The sequence below is a fragment of the Amblyomma americanum genome, chromosome 2 (genome assembly GCF_052857255.1).
Source record: "Amblyomma americanum isolate KBUSLIRL-KWMA chromosome 2, ASM5285725v1, whole genome shotgun sequence".
Lineage (NCBI taxonomy): Eukaryota > Metazoa > Arthropoda > Arachnida > Ixodida > Ixodidae > Amblyomma > Amblyomma americanum.
In genome coordinates, this window is record NC_135498.1 from 26,305,220 (window position 1) to 26,325,165 (window position 19,946).

Consider the following 19,946-nt stretch of genomic DNA (forward strand, 5'->3'; position numbering starts at 1 on the left):
TGAATGAATGAATGAATGAATGAATGAAAGTTGTCAGTGCGTTTTCGCCAAGTAGGACGCGGAAAAAAAACAAAAAATAAATATGGTTCCTGCCGAGTGCGATCTGAGTAGTTGTTCCCTGTGGTGGTGCTCGCATACATAGTCTGTCAAAATATAAACAGCCCAACGGGTCTGCTTCCGAGCAGCGTAGCGGCGCTGTTAGCACATTTGACAGTCCTAAGCTTGGGGAGGTTGAGTACGCAAGTTCCTCCCGCCTTCGAGAAATTAAGGCCCCTGAGTATGCAAGAGGAGCCGCGCTGCAGGGCTCAGAAGCAGACTCCTCGGACTGCATACTTTTGACAAAGACTGTACATGCACGCGCACTGCGAACAATTAATTCCCCGCACGCAGCCGAACGGGCGCTCCTCGCGGTGTGAAGCCGCCGAACGGTGCTTGTCACAATTCATGATCTAAAGGTTGTAACATGAATGACGACATTGCAGCGCGCTGCGGGAGCCGGAAAATGGCGCACACACACAAGCGTGTGAGGTGGGAAAAAAAAAAAGTGGCGGATAAAAGGGAGGAAAAAAAAGTCGTATGGCGCAAGCAGTGCGCATTTTCCCAGGCAAAATATAAGGAATAAATCCTAAAAAGAATGAGAGCTCGACCATATGCGAGTAACTCGAGATCGCGCGACGAGCTGCATGCAGGTGGTCTGTAGAAAGTGCGCTGGCGACGTCAGCGAGAAAAAAAGAACTTCGAACTTCCTGACATTTCCGCCATCTCTGCACACTGCCTTCCAAGCCTCTTTTTTTTTTCTCTCTCTCTCTCTGTCTCTATCTCTGTGTGCAAACGAGATAACGCTGGGGCACGAAATTCCCCAGCTGTCGAGCCACGTTTCAGTAACTGGGTGCCGGCAGCTGCCAGCATTTCATATTCCCGCTAACGCCAACCGCCGCGCCGTTATCGACAACGTTATCGACGCTGAACGCTGCGAGCGTGTGAGAAATAAAAAATTCCGTCTATACCACGGCGGCGCCTGCTTTTCATGAAAACGAAACCGCGCAGCCGATGGCCAGTGCTCCGAGCAAAAGCCCGCCTTTTGTAACGACTCATTTCGCTTTCATTTAACTTGGTCGTCACGAATTTAACACGAGGTGGGGAAGCGAGCGACCAATCACAGGCTCGGCCGGTATGGTCGCGAAGCCACCGATTGGCCTCTTCGCCGCGTGACGTCAGGCCGGCTGACGTCACGCGACGAAGCGACCAATCGCGCGCACCGAGAATCTAGACCGGTAATGGCGCAGTGACGACGCCCCGCCCACTGGTCGCATAGCCACAGCGCCCAGCTTCCATCCCGAGGCGGTATAACCGCCGATAAGGCTCGTAGGGGGCGTCAAACGCGTCGTCGTTCGACGAAAGGGGAAGAACCGCATTAAACGAAAACGAAATGAACGAACCGTTAGAAGATACGCCCAGTTCATCCCTTAAGTTTCATCCCAGCGCGAGCGATGAACGAGCGACACCGTTCTTCATCTTCACCGTTATTCGGGAAGTTTCCACGCCGGCTATACAGCAACGATCCGAAACCGTTGGGAAGATCCACCGGCGTCGACACTTTCAGCCATCTATAAATTACGTGAAAGCCCATCACGCGCTGCTGTGGCAGCTCATACTATAACACACACATACGGCCCGCTAAGGACACGTATTTACACCGGCATCACGTTCACCGACGTATAATCACACCGACCACTCGACCTTCCGTCACTTTTTCCCCCTCCATTTCCAAGGAACCTCTGGGGAATCAATGAGCGCTGAGACAGCCGTCGCGCTAACGGTACGGCAGCTCCTTCGTACACCCTGACACGTAATCAACGGCGTCGACTACGCCCCCTCCCCTAAAACGTGTGGGCGAAAAAGAAAAGAGAAAAGTATGTTGCGTACAAAATTGAACCAAGAGGAGACACGCGAGTCATACGTATGGCCGCCTATATTAATAACGGCGTTCCGGCATCCAAACCGAATTCATCTCCAAAAGGACGACCACCGGCGATCCCCGCGGCGTCGATGGAGGAGAGAGGGGGGGGGGGGGGGGGGGGGTGCTTCGGAAGACGGATCCATTTGGGCCGGGCGGTGCTTCGCTTCCTGCTACTACGAAAGTCGCGCCATCCAAACAAAAACGACACGCTCGGCGTCGCGGAAGCCCTAGATCAAGCTCCGACTCAGCGTCGAACACTGACCAACAATAATAATAATGATTGGTTACGAGGAAGGTAACCACGGCGTGCAGTACGAGATGGAGGAGGGGCCAAAGAATAGACAAAAGTTGCCGTAGTAGAAGACTCAGGATCAATTCACACCACCCGGGGATTCTCTAGCGTGCTCTCTTACGCGCCCCGTTTTTCGATCAAAGAGCGGTCGCCGGCCCGAATCAGAATATTCGATTCCACCAACTCCGCTCAAGGAGGTGACCGCGTCGCCGCAACGACAGTGTCCGCAACACTGCACGCTTCTTTCTTTCCCTTCGAGCGAGACGCATTACGACGCACCGCTGCGCGCACATGAATGTATCCAAGCAGAGCGGGACGGGAGAGGTGGGGGGGGGGGAAGGAAAGTCAACGGCGAAAACGCCACCTATGCCGCCGGCCTTTCAGCTCATCAGGCTTCCGCGACGAAGACGAGGCGACCCCGGGCAGCGGCGCTTACTTAGCCCACCCAATACCGCCGGAGAAGATCCATTAAGGAGGGCGCGTCAGCGCGGGGCCATTAATTACACGCCGTCCACGGTCGCCGGATCCACGTCTCGCGGCAGCTGCCGAGGAGCGGCGCAGGCGACGACAGTCGCATGACGACGGCGAGGACAGCTCTCTCCATCGCGAAAAGCGCAGAGCGGGCGCGACCTCCGATTCGAATGCGCTCCCCGCGGCGTCCTTTCGATGTCCCGTTCATCATGGGACGAAATCGAGCGCGAGACACACGTGAGCTCTCTCCTTCGCATCGAGCTAAAGCGTGCGAAGGCTGCGCACATCGGGAAGGATTAATATACTGCCAGGAACTGAACGGGGAGGCTGCGCGGCAAGGCAACGGTGAAGGCGCCTCAACCAAATATAACGAAGAATTATTACTGTGAGAAAAACAAAAAAAAAAGCTCCCAGGCCTCTTCGCCTTAATTTCCCCGACACCAAACAGGAACGTAAGGAAAGCTGCACCATGCCCGACTACTGTGTCCTCCTCACTTAAAACGCGTCCATTCTCGGGCGGTTCAGGACAATTCTCCTCAGACAAAAAAAAAATAATATAAATAATAATACTAACAATAAAGGGCGGCGGGGTAAAGAGGTTCATACCAACCGCCTTTTAACCCAAAAAGCTTCCCCTTACGCCTACCGTTGTAAAAAAAAGAATCACGAACTCGGAAAAGTAATGTCAATCATCCACTTTCCCAGTTAACTAACCGTCTGAGGTGGTGAAATTTAATACTCTCCCTCTCGTTCTCTTCTTGCTTTAACGTGCCGTTTTGTTATTCCAGGTGGCGCCACCAGCAAAGATTCGTCGCGCTCTCATTACACACTGGCGAGGCTGCGCGCAATACTCAACCCCAGAAGGAAGCTCCTGCGTTCTCTTTCGAAAGCAGTGAAAGGCAGGCCGCGTCTCCACACACGCCCCAGACATTCCGCAACCGCCGCTCCACAAGAAAAGCAGTTGCGAAGGCGTTACTGAACGAGAGAAACCCAGATGTAGAAAGAAAGAAAGAAAGGGACATCCAGCAAAGATAATCCATCACGAAGGACTGGCGAGCCACTCACTCCCATTATGGGACGACGCCTGGCGACGCGCTCAGAAACTATACGTTGACCTTTTGGTACCTCGTCAAAGAATCCGAAGGGGAGGGAGGGGGGAGAAGGACGCACACGAAGACTCACTTTGTGCTACATAAATGTAACCGAGAAAAGAGAGAGGGCAGCCGTTGTCTAGACTTGATCGCGCTGCGCATTCTTCATTACTTATTTCCTACCTTTTTGTTTCTTTGTAACGGGCAAACTTCTCTCTCCCTCCCTCGCGACTCGCGCAGAGCGCACACGCAGCCGCGTCGCACAGCGCTTGCGTCTCCACCAGTCTTGCCGAGAGAGTTGCGCAAGACGGCGGCAGCAGCACGCGCGCGGGCCTCGTCTCCCGTCTTTGCTGAATGACAGCCCCGGGAGGACGACGAAGCGAAGTGGTACACAGACTCCTCTTCCATGGGCGCGCGCGCGCCCGTGCGTGTGCGTGCGTGCTCATTGTTCTGCGCGCACGGCAGTCGTTTCTACAGAAACCGCCTCCAGGACGATTCTGCTGAACCATACTCTCCCCAGAAGAGAGCAGCGCCAGCGCAATATTTTTATCCCCTTTAGTGCTCGCTTTATTTATTGTTCTGCAACTGAATGGGCAGCCAGCCGTTCAGCAGTCTGCATAAAACTCACTCGGACCAGAGCGCATATCATAGGCGGTTATATCATAACCTTACAGGCGGAGTCGTAACGCGAATTCGGGAGGCGACGCCGCTGCAACGTCACAGGGTGTCCGACGAACCGCTCATCAACAACAATACTTCTGAGGAAAGGAAACAGGCAGCAACTTCCCAAATTCTCTTACGCCCAGAGGCAATAAATAACGCTATAAAAAACTGACTTAAATCCAGCCAAAATGTTTAGTTTTTAGTCTAAAGACTGTGCCAATTTTGTTTTCGATTCATTTGGTCCTGCGCCACAGATCGCTGCTCCCGGTGAAGTACGTCGGGGGGCATTCTGTCACCCCAACCCATCTGCAAACTATCCTCAGTGGCATTCCTGGACTGCTCAGTTGTGCGCACGAGCACGAGGGTGCGTCCAGGGGAACCTTCTTTCCACGCAAACCGCGTAATATGTCGCAACGCAAAACTCTCGTTCACCTGTCGGCCAATCGAAGTGCGCTATATGCGGTGGTCGTCATCCTATAGCAACTCGTTCCCCGGTTCGTTGCTTCGGAAAGGAAGAACCAGCGACTTCCCACCCCCCTCTCCGCAACACAGAATGCATTGAAACATCGCTTGCAATCGCCGCTGCACACGTGGTATCGCGAGCTATTTAAACACGAGGAGAGTCACTCGTAAACTCATTCGCTTTCTCTTTTCACCTGCAACACATCGCGCAAATCCACCGCTCTTAGTAGAGACAGAACGAGGGAGCCAGTTGCGAAAGATTTCCCTCTTCTTTCTCTCTCTCTTTAACTCCCTTTTCGATCCCCGCATGTCAGGGCCGACTCCAGCATAAAGTGACAACAAAAACATTAAAGAAAAAAAGTAAATATCAAGAATAGCCAGATTGCACGTGTCAGCCGCGATCTAAATGGGTGAGCGGGAGAGATAGAGAGTGAGAAAAATAAATAAATAAGCAAGCGAGCAGAAAAAAAGAGGGAACATCCACGCTGCGCGCGAAATAGAGGAGAAAAAAATATAACGAACGACAAAACAAGAATAAAACGACAAGAGGTGCTGCGCCGCGCAGCTACGCCGAGCAACAACAGCCACAGCTGCGTTAGCTTCGCGTTCGTCGCTGCCAACGCGGCACAAACCAGCCGCAGTCTACATACGCGCCGCGGCAGCAGACAGGCGGGGGGAGAAAACACGCATGTGGCGCCCGAGGCGGACTCGGCGGGGGTGACGACACAAGCGACGACGAACTCGGCCGCCGGAAGACAACGCGCGAGACGAACTGGTCGGCCGAAAGGGGAAAAAAAACAATAAAAGGAACCACAATGACGGCCGCCTTGCTTTTGTCGTCCAGGTGCATTTTAAAACAAAGGAAGCGGCGTACAGCAGCAGCAGCAGTTCCCGGTCGTAGATTTCACTCCCGACGACCTGGCGCAGCGACTACACGTGTACGGTCTCGCAACGCTCAACTTTCTCGCGCCTTACGATCGCAGGTGCCGAGGAAACCAATCTTTAGGACACCACGGATCCCCGAAAAGTTATTAAATAGGCATAATGAGACAATCTTCGTTAAATACGAACTTCGTTGTGCGATAACAACGCCGAGTAGTATATTGAATGAAAAGGAAGAAAAAAATACGGCGACTACAACGATTTCTATTACACCACAGCCAGAACACACAAACTTCAAACCCGACACAAAAAGCAGTGATCAAGCAGTGGCAAGTATTTCGACGGAGTCAAAAGCCAAACGAAAGAACGTTTGCGAAGAAAGAAAGGAAACGACCATCGGAAACATAAACACAAATGCCGCACGCTTCAATCATCCGAACAACGACTTGAGCCCAGACGAGGTTCACTTACTAGACGAGCCAATAACGAGTAAACTTACACGGCACGCTGTCGGTTAAGAAAACAGAAAAAAAAAGGGCGCTGACAGACGGGAACAAACAAGCGCCCCGCACTGCTGAGAATCCAAAGGCGTACGCAATGTTGGGACGAAGCAGTCAATAATGTGCAAAAAACAATTCTTATACGCCGCAAATGTGCCGCGCATGCCATCATAAAGGCACGCATATGTCTAGATGCTCACTACATTTACTTATTGTCACTACCTGTCGCTTCTTGATGCCGACGAAAACAGCGACAACAATAATTCATCATTCTTCTTCTTCGCGCAGCGCCTCCCATCGTTGTTCGTGCGCACCCCGCCCGCTCTTGACAACGTCCTCGCCTCGCACACGACGTCGCCTACGGTACGCCTCGAGTCCGCGATCGTGCAACAAAAGCACGCGCTTCTGTACACCCAGCCTTTTTCTTTTTTTTTTCGAGGCTCTGCAACGAATCCCGCGCATTTTTTTTTTTGTTGTTCCTGGCGAAGCGCAGGCGCGCGACTCCGTTCATAACCGCAGCCACACGACAGCTCCTGCGGCACAAAATTGCGCCAGACGCCTTTCTTGCGCGACAAAATGTTTCCTTATTCACAAACAACGTAAACAAATTTTTTAAAAAATACGGTTACACACGCGCGAAATGCTGACCAGCTGCAGAAATACATCCCCACCGACGACTGCTCATAGGGACCTATAGGTACTACAGGCGAACCTCTTGATAACTAGGGGTTGGGCTGTTCGGTTTAAACCGAAAAAGAAAAGGATAAAAGTACACCGAATCCACTTTTCAAAATGCGGTCTTCACCGAAGAAGGTCAGTATTTTTTGGCTTGCGAGGCACAACTAGCTGGTTGCTGAATGCCAGTTACACTCTCTTAGAAGGTATTGGTGAGCGCTACCAAAATACGGAAAGGGACGAACAAACAAGACAAGCGCTTTTCAAGGATGCATTTCCAACTAGCCCCAGTTGTAGCTCTTTTGACTTTAGTCTCTTAGAAGGTTGAAATTAACTAAGCAGGCAAGCCGCGATGCGACGATGGTATCATAGAATAAGAAGCGCAGTTCTGCGATTTGAGATATTGCTCCACTGGCTCACACACGCCTCTGCAGACCGGGAGGCATCATCTCATCGCCGTCTTCCAGTTAGGCACTGTTTCTTTACTATCATCACCCGCTCAGAGCAGTTCATCGGTTAATTAGGTTTGTCAAATGCATGTAGGACGTTGACGCGAAACCGCGAATGGACGTCACGAAAAAGCATGTTTTGGCTACTGCGACGATTGAGCGGCAGTTCCATCGCTGCGATCAACACGCATACCACGTGATGCCCAACCATCGCGCTCAGCGCAGCGTTAGACTTTAAACGTACACTCCCGTTTTTGTCTGCCGGCTATCTCATTTAGCTCGAGTTACTCTTTTAATAAGGGTAGCAATTTTTTTCCACGAGCACAGCTCCAACTATTGCCATTCGCACGTTACTTACTGGCAAATAAATTGTTCAAAATGACAAAAATACCGATGAAAGTCCGCCAAGTTTTCAAAAAATAAAAAACGAAAGGTCCAACCCCTGGTTATAACGAAGTCGAAGAAGCCCCGGCGATTACTTCGTTATAGCAGTAGCTTCGTTATAGCCCGTATTGACAGAGCTTCCGAGAGGAATGATCATTCCTTCGTCATATCCATTATTTCGTTATAACTAGGTTCGACTGTATTCTCTTGTTGAATTTTCCAAGCTCCTAATGGCACATATCCCCAAAGGGGTATCAGCTAGAAACTTAGAAGCGACCTACAATTACTACATGCTCTTCTTCATCTTGACATCTGAACAGCACGAATAACCGATTCTTCTACGTACGCAGCCTGCACGCGACTGCACTTCGTTGTTATCCTACACTGCTCTCACGGTACCGGCACAAATGCGATGCCGCAAAAATCTGCCGCACAAGGTCTGCGACGCACTTTTGCTTTTTAACAGCGAACAAGTCATCGACCACCGAGAAACTCCCTGCAGAACCAAAACCGCACCGCTATTACGAAACGAGCCGACAGTGGAACCAAGAGCGACCACGCTTTCAAACCGGAAAGGGCCACATGTACCCAGGGCGACATTTGTCGCCGGGGCAGCGTCGCGAGATCGCGGCGCGCGACATCGGAGCAGAGCAGAAAACAGGCGAGAGAGATCAAAACGGCCTCGCGACGCCGCCTCCCAACAAACGCACACGCACGCTTGCATGCATGCATACGCGTCCAGGGAAAAACACCGGCCGACGGCGCACGCTCGACGATCCCTCCCGCAAACAGACCCGACGTCGAAGGGAAGCACAGAGAGAGAGAGAGAGCCACGCAGGCACGCACCACGACGACCGTGCAATGACGCCGGAAAGGGGCGGCCGAGATTCAGGAGTGCAGAAAAAGCGCCGCCGCTGATACGAGCCGAAAGCGAAAGGCACGAATCAACTCAGAAAGCAATACACGAACACAAGGGAAGCAAAACGAGAGATAAAAGCAGAGAGAGAGAGAGAAGAAAGCGAGAAGGAAAGTGCGAACACTGTCTGTGCGTTCGTCGTGGACGAACGTGAGGCCCCGGGAGAGCGATCTCCCTCCCCCGTCTGCGCGACAGAGATAAAAAGGGGCGACACACTTTCGACGACGGCAACGCCGAGGAACGCCACAAGAGACGCCGAGCAGAAAAAAGAACAAAAAAGTTAAAGCGAGCAAGGCTCGAGCAGACTTGCTCCGGAGCAGCCCAGACCAGAGCAGGAAGAATTTAAAGAGAAAAAAAAAAAGGACGTGGAGGGGGGGGGGGGGGGGTTGCATCCGGACGCGAGTTTTCCGTCTTTCATTCGGGTATGTGAGTATGTGTGTTTGTGTTGCTTGCGCAACGTCCTCGCCCTCCGCCATTTTGTTGCTTTTGAGGCATTTATGAGGCACGCCACGACGACGCATTGCCGCGTCCATCTCACCCCCCCCCCCCCCCCTTCCATTTTTTTTTTCTTCCCTGCTTACTGGCTACGCGAAATCCCCAATGCGCGGCGGCCGGCCAGCCAGCCAACACATCACCCCACTCAATCCGGTAAGTGCCGCGGCGACATGGCTACTACACACGCGCTTCGCCACCAACGCACGCATACACACATCCACAAAGCCAGAAAGGACCTCTCGCGCACTTTCCGTTCCGGCGGGCGCGCGCTTGCTGTCATCATCAGCGTAGAGTGCAGCCAAATGCAGCACACACACACACGCGCGCAAGCAAGCAAACAAACACTGGTTTGACCCGTGCTTTTCGCATCGCTCTTCCCGTTTAGTCCTCCCGTTCTAGGCATTAATCGCGCTCCCTCGTTTGAGTGTTTGTCTCCGACAAGGCAACGGAAGACCGGGGGTTACTAGAGAGGCGATCGTGTTCATCACCATGGGGCTCTTTAACGTGCACTGACACCGCACAGCGCACGGGCCTCTACAATTTCGCCTCCATCGAAATTCGGCCGCCGCGAAAGGGTTCGAAAGCGGGTCTACAGCCGAGCGCCATCACGAGTGAGCCACCGCAGCGGGCGGACACTAATGTGTTGCATATTTCAGCCCTGCTCATATTTGGGACCAATGTGGACGATCTATGGCGCCTCAGGGCAGACCGCGAGTCTGGGTTCGAAACCGCCACGGTGACTCAGTGTTAAGTGCTTAGGGCGCTAAGGGAGTTCGGGGTTCGAACCCGACCGCGGCGGCTGCGTTTTATATGCAGGCAAAACGCTAAGGAGCCCGTGTGCTGTGCGATGTAAGCGCACGTTTAAGATCCCCAGGTGGTCGAAACTATTCCGGAAACCTGCACTCCGGCACCTTTTCCTTCCATCTTCTTTCACTCCCTCCTTTATCCCTTCCCTTACGGCGCGGTTCAGGTGTCCGCCGATATATGAGACAGATACTGCACCATTTCCTTCCCCAAAAACCAATTTTCATTTTCAAACCTGCGTAACCTAGTACTTGCATTTCAGTGCATGTTGACGAGCTTGCGCGTGGCGGAAATTTATCTGGAGTCCCGCCGCGCAAGCAACGCAATGGAGAGAGAGTTTGTTTTGTTTGCTTAGAGGCGTCCCCGCTATTTGCTCATTCATTATCGCATTACGTATTGCTCCCGACCCATATGCACGGTGCCCATAGGGCAGTGCTTCGATTCCGCTTCGCCACCCTTTTAGGCGAAAGCCTTATGTGGCCCAATAGCAGCGAAGTGGTGCAGAAAATCCGATGGTGTGGGGAATAGAACCAGGGGCCTTCAGATTGCGAGGCGAGCACGCAGCCCACAGGCCAGAAAACCGCGTTGTTTCTTGGCGAATAACAGTGACCCTACTATATATGTTGCCTTACCACTGTATGCTAATGAGTAGTGTGCCATTACAAAAGAAGGAAAAAAAAGTAGAATTTAAAAAATAATGTTTTCCTCCATAAACCACGTGAACAGTCTTAAGTGTCCGTAACTTTTTCATTTCAGCGAAACTGCTTTTCCACCAAGGCTAAAACACCGCACCTGCGTAAGGACGGGGGAAGCGCTGTGTCTTGCCTCGTTTCTGTGCAGGTGCACTCTTTTGGCCTCATTATGTCATACCAACTCGCCCAACAGTCTGTGTTGTTGCTTAACTACGTCGCTACCCTCTCAACCAATCAGGACCTTCCAGTCACAACGACGCCGACGCCGGGTTCACCGCCGAACGACACCTTTAACGCAGGGCGGCAAGGATCAAGCTCACGAATATTGAGCGTTCACAACCAATCGGAGACACGCCGGCGGAGAGCTTCGCAGCCCGCACAGCGCGAGCAAAACCGACATCCCCCGGCCTTGGTTCCCGGGCAAATCCCTCTCCCCCACCAGCAGCCCCCAAGGACGTCGAAGCACGCCAGACGCAACGCAGCCCAACGTAACGCCCCGTTAACCCTCCTCCTCCTCCCCACTCTGCGTGACGCCGCCGAGGAACGACGCTCTTACTACGTCGACCACGTTGTCGCTCGGCGCCCAACCGACCGGGGCCCGCATCACGTGCAAGCGGCAGGCTAGCCCGTGGCAGAGCAGCAGATGCAACATCGCAGCAGCGGGTACGGGTAAAAACTATCAGGGTCGCGCGAGCGGTGCAGGCAAAGAGGCCGCGGCGGCAGATCGAGAGAGGGGGAACGCAGTGAGAAAGACGATGGAGGAAGAAAGCACCGCATAGGCGCTCACAACTAGTAGTATGTAGTCTCCCTCTTCTGTGGCCTCGACTGCGACGCCAGCAGCAGTCTACAGTGAGGGGGGGTGGGGGGCGTCGGCTGTTGCGTGCATGCGTGCGCCCGCGCGGCGACCGGTTTTTCTCGACGTGGCAGACGGGTCGGCGTCGGCGGCCGAAGTGCGGCACGACGCAATGGCGGCGGCGGCGGGCTGCGCTCCGTCGGTGATACACAGGACGTGGCGACGCGCTTGGTTATCAGCCGTTTGCAGGGAGGGGGTCGGCAAACTTATTCGGACGTAGCTAACCACAACTGGGAGAACAGCCGGCCGGCGACGCAGCCTGTGCTGAGAACCTGGCAATCGCAGCTCGTTTTGTCAACGCTTAATCGCGCAAGTAGTTTGGCGACACCGTCACACCGCCCACGCGCGGCACAGCACCGAAAAAAATTCGCTGGTTTGTTTCGCATCGAAGAGAACACAAAAATGAAGGAATGAGGGGCCGGAGAAAACAACGGTCACATTGACGGTGCTACCGACATACTCTTTCTACTCCGGTTATTCATGCGGATAACCGGAATCCGCGGTTCCGGGTAAATATACTTAGATTCCAAGATTACATAAGCTACCTCTCAAAACGTAAAGTGGTGCTCATCTCACTGTGCTCCTCCCTCCCCTGTCTGGCCAAGCTACTTAAACTGCGCAGCAACGCGGCCGATTCCATCAAACGCGAAATGGAATTGAGCGCACTGGCAATGCAAGGGCACAGCCGCTCCTTTTATCGGGGAGTGCCCGGATTCGAAGCCGGCCGAGTTTCGACGCAACAAGCGCCCGTGCGCTGCGCGATGTCAGTGCACGCTAAAGATTCCCAGGTGATCGAAATTATTGCGGAGCTCTCCACTACCGGACCTTTCTTTCTTCCTTCACTCCCTTCCCTTACGGCGCGGTTGAGGCGGCCGCCGAGACAGTTAGTGCGCCATTTCCGTTCCTCAAAACCACTAACAATTACAATTACTAACAAGCACAGACTCACACAACGCTACTGATCGGAATGATTAATGAGACAAAGCATCGGCACTAAAGAATAGGTGAGGGGGTGGAGGGGGGGCGGAAAGTCGCTCTCCTTCACGCAGCTGCTGCTTTCGCTCCCTCCGGTCTCCAACTCGAAACGCGCCAAGCTCGAACTCCTCCGACAACCTCCGCTACCCTTTCCCCCCCTTCAAATACGCTCTCGAAATGAGCCCGCGTCCGGTGCCCGCGCCGTGCCAAAAACTGCGTGCCCCTGGAACGAAGAAGACGGAGAGCGGACGCGAAGCCGGCGTCAAGGAGTCTCTGCCTGCGACGAGAGAGCCCCCCCCCCCCCAAAAAAAAAAAAAAAACTGCGATCGCAAAAGCTCAGCCCTCCGAGACAGCTTGCCAACTGGCAGAGCCCAGCGCACTGCCAGTGCCAACCCGAACTCGTTCACCGCCTTCATCCCTTTCTGCATTCCTTCTGCTCCGCAATCGCAACAGCACGACGCGGGCTTTCCGCTCTTTCCACAGCCCCTCAAAGGCTCTTGTCCAAGTGCATCGGCATTAGCGCGCCACTTGCCCCCCCCCCCCCCCCCCACCCCCTTATGCGGCCTTCCAGACGCCTGCGTTCTAAATATCGAACTGCGAGCGCCGCCCTGTCACCCGCCCTTCGCCAGGTCTTGTCACCGACAGCTGACCTGTCCGTCTTTTTTATTTCCACTCTTTTTTTTTCTTTTGAACACCTTTTTTCAACAAGCTGTCAACTATTCTCATTCCAACAGCACTGGTCATCAAACGCGCAGGCCCGCAAAAAAAAATAATTATAAATGCAACACTGGGACACGGTTATTTTCATTCACAGGTGAGAAATGGAAATTGGCTTTTTGGGGGAAAGGAAAGGAAATTCGCTGCCTTCACACAACGCCTGCTTTGTTATACGTCCCTCTCTTCAGGCGGCGTGCAAGGCGCAGCCAGTGTTACGCGCAACACTGCAATATTGCTGCTTAACTTAAACGCCAGTGTGTTGCTATTTAATATATATATATATATATATATATATATATATATATATATATATATATATATATATATATATATATATATATATATATATATATATATATAGGAAGCCCACAAAACTGAGGCGCATTTTCTATTACTGTCATAAACTCGAAAACTTGAGAAGGTTTTATAAGCTAGAACGCAAAAATGTATGAAGGTTAAAAAATATCGCCAGTGAATCTAAGTTTTGCAGACAGTCTAGCAAGGGAACAGCAGTTCACAATTGGCAGCGAGGTGCTGGAAGTGGTAATGGAATACGTCTACTTAAGGCAGGTACTGACAGCTAATCCGGATCATACTAGCAGGGTAATAATGTGGTGGAGTGCATATGGCAGGTTCTGTCAGGTCACGAATGGCAGTTTACCAATATCCCTCAAGAGAAAAGTGCACAACAGCTTTATCATACCGGTACTCACCTACGGGGCAGAAACATGGAGGCTAACGAAAAGGCTTTAGCTTAAGGACAACGCAGCGAGCCATGGAAAGAAAAATGATAGGTGTAACGTTAAGAGACCGGAAGCGGGCAGAGTGGGTGAGGGAACAAACGCTGGTTAATGACATCCTAGGGGAAATCAAGAGGAAGAAATGGGCTTGGTTCAGTGCATGTACTGCGAAGGCAAGTCAACCGCTAGTCCTTGAGGGTAACGGAGCGGATTCCAAGAGAAAACAAGCGTAGCAGGGGGAGGATGAGATTAAGAAGTTTGCAGGCAAAGGGTGGATGCAGCTGGCAAATGACAGGGTTAATTGGATAGACATGGGAGAGGCCTTTGCCCTGCAGTGGGTGTAGTCAGGCTGACGATGACGATGCCGACAAATCGGTACAGCTTCGTTAAAGAACCCACATGGACGCACTTTTGAAGACAACTCTCATCATTAAAATCCGTGTATTCTCACCGTTTCCATGCTGGTTAAAGTTCAATGTGATTTTATTTTTATATGTCATTTCTTTCGTTGTGCGTTGAGTTGCACTCTATTTTTCGTCCCTTTCTTTCCGCTTTCGGGTGCTCGTTTCGTTCTGCTTAAGTGCTAATTCACGGCTACTCTTTGCTGTAGCTCTTTCCCCCAGCCAGCTTTGTTTTGCTCCGGACTCCCTCCATCCCGGGCAACTCATGTTTTATCATTACGCAGGGCCGCGCAGTGCGGACGTATTTTGTAACACTTCGATACCTTCCGCGCTTCATTCTCCCGATTCCTTGTTATTATTGGTCATGCCCGCCTTGGACAGCGGACCAGGCGAATGACACTGCTTGTTTAGCTGTCAATCACGACGTCGCAACTACCAACGGTAGACAGGCACAATACATGGAGTTAGGAAAAGAATCGATATCAAATACGGCCCCATATTCAGGGGCAGATTTATGCGGCACTCCTGGAGGTGCAGTCGCTTTTTGAACGACGTATTTCTCAGACTTTTTCGTCGAAAAAAAAAAAACGTGGTTCAGCATGATTTTTCTAGGTAAAAATTCTCTCTTCAAGGGAGGCAGGTCCATTCCAGATCCATAACGGCTGTGCAGGGCATTGTCAGTGACGTGGCTTCGGAGAAGAAAGCTTACTGCACAACTTTGCGTAGGCGTCGGTCCGGCACGCAGCGTCCGCTCCCTCTCTCCACGAATTCCGCCTCCCACCATCCTCTCCCCTTCCTCCACCGGGAGTGCACTGGCCCTGGGCACCCTGGAGTGACGTAATGATAACGGCTTCCTCCAGTGCGGGCTCACGCTACTGGCCCAGTTTTGCGTGCCAGTCTATTTTGGCGGCGTGTCAGCCACTGGGCAACGGTTCGGGCCTCTTCAGCAGGGTCGCGCATCTCGGTACCCCTTTTTCTGAGTACTAGCGTAGGCGCCAAATGAAATGCGATCGGAGCAATTTTGACGCGCGTGCAAAAACGTACAGAAAAAAAAAAACTGACAGGCGAAGAAATGCAGAAGTGGTTCGGCATCGCTTCCAGAAGTCAGCACTTTAGGAGACACCACACACACACATCTTTACTCTCCCCCAAACTTTCAAATCTCCTAATTTGTGTGTTCTTGCTAGAGCCCATGCTGAGGGTTTGACGGCAGTCACGAGCGGATCCTAAAGGCATTTCGAAAAAGCAAAAAAAAAAACAACCGAAAAACATCGTCGACGACTTCTGTTCGCAACTAACACCTCGTTATTCATACATTTACGTCATTTTACACCAAGGCGCCTCGCACTAGACTGTAACGAGGTCCAATCGTCGCGCTGGCGCAAGTGGCAATCGCTTCAGTAGAACGGGGCACATGAAAGTCATGTTACCAGTAAACGCCCGAAACGGCCACTCCAGCCCCGCAACACGCGCCCTAACTGCGCGGGGTCACAAGCGCTGCTACCACAAACGGCGTAACGCGAGGGGCAGTTAGGGCCAACCTTTTTACGCGAGAATGCAAATTAGCTTCCGGCAAACGCCGTCGTCTCGCCGAAACGCGCCTCTCTCCTCGCAGCCGCCCAAAACTACGCTAGCACCGCGAACGAGGTCGCCAGGCGAGCCGGGGGAGGGTCGTTTGCGCCAGGCAGCTCGCGCCCACCCCGAAGCGGCCAAGGCACAGCCGAAAACGAGGGCGGGCTGCAGCACTGCGCCGCAGCCGGGTCCTCGAGGGGAAGCGAGAAAGGGGGGGGTGGCGAAGTGCGAAGGCGCCTAATAAAGCACACTCGTTCGGCCTAAATGACATTTTAGCCTGCTCGTTACAAAAACAGCGGCAATGGATAAGGAAGGAAGGGGGGTGTAACGCTGGACGCAAGGGCCGCGGCTCTTCGCAGTACATGGTTCAAATGCCCTTCCCCCTCCCCTGCCTTCTTCTTTTTCGCCCCCCTCCTCGATTTCTGCTCTGGGTCGGTCCCACCAAAGCCGCAGCACTGTTCTGCCGCCGCCGGCAGCGGCAGAGCGGGGGGATCGATATGTGCGCAAAGCTGCCACAACACTGGCGACTGCAGTGACGACGACGAGCCGACCGTCCTGCTGCGCAACCTCTTCCCCAAACCCACCTTTTTCTCTTCTACGTCGCTGACGCATACGTGAATTCACGTATGCTTTCAAAGTCAACGCAAAAAAGGAGGGGATACGATCCCCGGGGGTGACCACTGGCGGACCGTGATCCTCCTCCTACCTGGCTACGAAGGTATTCGATCGAGCGGGCTTCGGAGGACTATGCCGCCGAAGGGAACGCGGCGAAGACCTCGTACCAGGAGCAGAACCGCACTGCCTAGCAGCGTAAGGGTCGCCGAAGAAATCTGCCGCTTTTTTCGGTATTCAAAGCGGCGGCCTCACCCAACGGCCCGTGAAACGTCGGCGGACATTCTGCAATGGTACCCAAATCAATGCACGCCATAGAAGCGGATAAATTCGTTTTCAACCGAGCCGGCACCGATCGCGGCTAAAGACGCGGCAAGAACCTGCGCGCCGACAGCAAAATTAGAACGCGTAAATTTTCCGGCGAAGTGACCTCGCAGTGATGCAAACCCCCCTGACGTTTTCGAAAGACTGCAACGTAAGTACGCATCGCCGGTCACCGGTAAAACATTCAGTTGACAGTTGGCGCCGCAAAAACGCAAACGGGGACGCAACGAAGCCAGACACGTACCGGAACGTACTTTCAAAGTGTCAGTCCACAAGAACGCGCCCAGCCGCAACGCAACACCAAGACGACGGTTATTCTTTCTGCACCCGTTCAACGCGCACGTCTCGCCGTGCCCAACGCGGTGGCGTTCTGAAACATCTTTCTGAAAGAGAACGAACGCTTCTCCGCGCGGAACTTCCTGCCGTTTGAAAGCACTCTCTCCCTTCGGAGGATGCGCTGCTTGGAGGGAAAGCTCGCCTTACAGCGGCGTGCTATTCAGCCTGTCTGCTGAACAGACTATCGAAAAGGCAGGCCCTAGAAGCCGATATCATCATTTTTTTTTTCGGCGCTCGAACATGCATACGGACGCTACGCTGAAGGTATGTAGGCGCAGCTGTACACACGCGGGTCGTGCAGAAATGGCGGCGTACACCGGTTCGGCTCGGGCAACCTCGCGATCTGTGTAGCGACGTCCGAGCTTGCGGCTGGTTGCTACTGCACAGCTGGGCGAGAGGCCAGTACCGTGCAGCGCACTAGAGAACTCTCGTGGTCCGCGCACGCGGTAAGAGAAGGCAGACCGCGGAAGTGCGAAAAGGGACACCACTCGCCTGTTTCCGTTTGGCGGCGTCGGGGAACTTGTCCTTGAACTGTCGCAGAAGAGCGCGCAGGGCGTCCGCCTCCTCGAGCGGCTCGCGGTCGTCGAGCAGCAGGTAGCTCCTCCAGCGCGAGGAGTCGAAGCCCCAGTGGCAGGTGCGCGTCTCGCGCGGCCGGTGGCCGTGGCACACGAAGCGGCGCGGGGAGAAGAGCAGGCCGCAGTCGCGGCAACGCACTGCTGCCGCGTCCAACCACAGCACGCCCGAGGCCCCGCCGAAGCACTCGTGGTACACGGGCACAACCACCGGTCCGGGGTTCACATCCGGGGGCGGCTGCGCACCGCTGTGCAGCAGCGCGGCGCACAGCCGCTCCGCGTCCGACTTGGTGATGAGGCCGCAGCTCGGGGCGCTCGACGGGATCACTCCGGCCGTCTTGAGCACGTCCAGCTGCTCCGGATTGCAGCGCAGGCAGAAGATCTGCAGCTCGTCGCACACACTGTTGATCTGCTGCAGCGAGAAGTCCGTGAGCACCGTGTTGAGGATCTGCGGAAAGCACAGCCGCTGCTCGCCGCCCACGCTGAAGCACGAGATGGGGTGCCACTCGAGCTGCGTCTCATCCCGCTCGCTGCCCTGCGCCTGGTCGGGCGGCGTGAGCAGCGGCGGCTGCTGGATCGTCGGCGGAGCGGGCGCCTCGAGCGGCTCGTCCTCGTCGGCGATGCCCGGGTCGACGCCGGCGGCCGCCATGAGCGCGGGCGGGCCCTGCAGGCTCGACACGGCCGAAGCCTGGTAGCTCTTGAGCACTCGCTTCAGGTGCGGGGTGCAGCCGCCCCCGTTGGCCGGGGGCGCCGTCTGTGTCGTGGTCGAGGCCATGGCCGCAGCACCGCCGCCGCGGCGGTCATGGAGCGCCCGCATCCAGCGCCGGGACGAGGGACCGCGCGGCGGCTGCAGCCGACAAACTATCCGCCACGCTCATCGCTGTCGTCTGCGAAGGCCGCTGCTATTCGCCTGCGCCGCCGCCTCCGGAGAGCGCTGCGGTCGCTGTCGCCGTTCCGTCTGCCGCGCGCAGCCCCCGCCTCGGCGGCTTCTATTTGTTTGTGGTGCGGCTCTTGCAGCGTTGGCGCCTTCTGGAACAGCGGCAGCCCGGCCGGTGCCTTCCTGCGGGAGGCTTGCCGAAAAACAGACCGCAGAATTTGATCGCCACTACGGCACGTTCAACAAAAACTAAAATCACACCGGTGCGGCAAGAAGTACGGCAGCAGTGCCGCTCCGCATCGGAGGCACGCCGACACACAGGCAGGATCGCGTGGTCGCAAGAGGCAGTTAACACTTACTGCGCAGTAACTTGGGCACGTTAATCCGTGGGTGCACACTGTTCAGTAGCCGTGGTCAATCCGCTAGGCAGGGTCACGGCCGATCGTCAGACACCGTGCCGTCCGTGTACGCCAGTGCAGGGGTTCTTGTTTACGTCGCCGAGCAGACGGCAGCAGTTCTCGAAAGGAGGCAGCCGCCGCGCCAGCCGACGGCAGCCGCGCGCAACCCGAATATACAAGCAGCAAACGGTCCCGGCGTAGAGGAGGAGAAAGAAGGGAAGAAAGGAGAGGCAGCGAGCCAGGAGCGAGTAGAAGGCGCGCGAGAGAAAACACCCAAGCAAAGCTATAGAGAGGGAGAGCTCCGCAGAAAGAAGACGGCGGCGGCGAAAAATGCAACATCGAAACACAAGCCGTTCACGCCACCACGAGCGCGGCGGAGGCAGCAGGCTCTTCCCGCATGCGCGCGACACTCCCCGACTTTGCGAGCCGCTTTGGCTTCATGTTTGTTTGCTGCGAGCCCTCCTCTCCTCCGCTCCCATGCGGCTGCTCTGCGCGTCCTTCTCTCTCCGGCGGCGGCGCACAGACGCCAGACTGCGCTGCCGTGTTTTGTCTGGCTGCCAAGCAGGCAGCCCAGTGCAGATATGCGTCACGGTCACGTGGACTCCTGACGTCAGTGGCGCGCCGCCGCCGCGCGCGCGCGCTCGCGGGCGCGCGCTTCCTCTCGCCTGCCTAGACAGACGCACAGACGTACGACCTTCAGAGCGGCCCCGCCTGCCTTCCCCCCCTCCGCCTCCGCTCGCCTGCGCGAGAGCGCGGGCAGACGACGCCGCCGCATCTGTTGGCGCACCCGTTCCCTCCGACGACGCACCACCAGCCTCCACCCTCGCTTCTTT

The 19,946-nt window shown here is 54.6% G+C and overlaps 1 protein-coding gene across 1 annotated transcript in view; it reads right to left on the bottom strand.

The window, feature by feature from the left end:
• Window positions 1-19,290, bottom strand: part of Snoo (Sno oncogene) — a 107,489-nt gene extending 88,199 nt beyond the window's left edge. The window contains exons 1-2 of the mRNA XM_077653575.1: window positions 19,075-19,290; window positions 17,759-18,908 (exon numbers count right to left, since the gene is read on the bottom strand). Coding sequence (XP_077509701.1) covers window positions 17,759-18,655 — 897 coding nt within the window. The 5' untranslated portion in view covers window positions 18,656-18,908; window positions 19,075-19,290. The remainder of the gene's footprint in view (window positions 1-17,758; window positions 18,909-19,074) is intronic.
• Window positions 19,291-19,946: the final 656 nt, after the last annotated feature.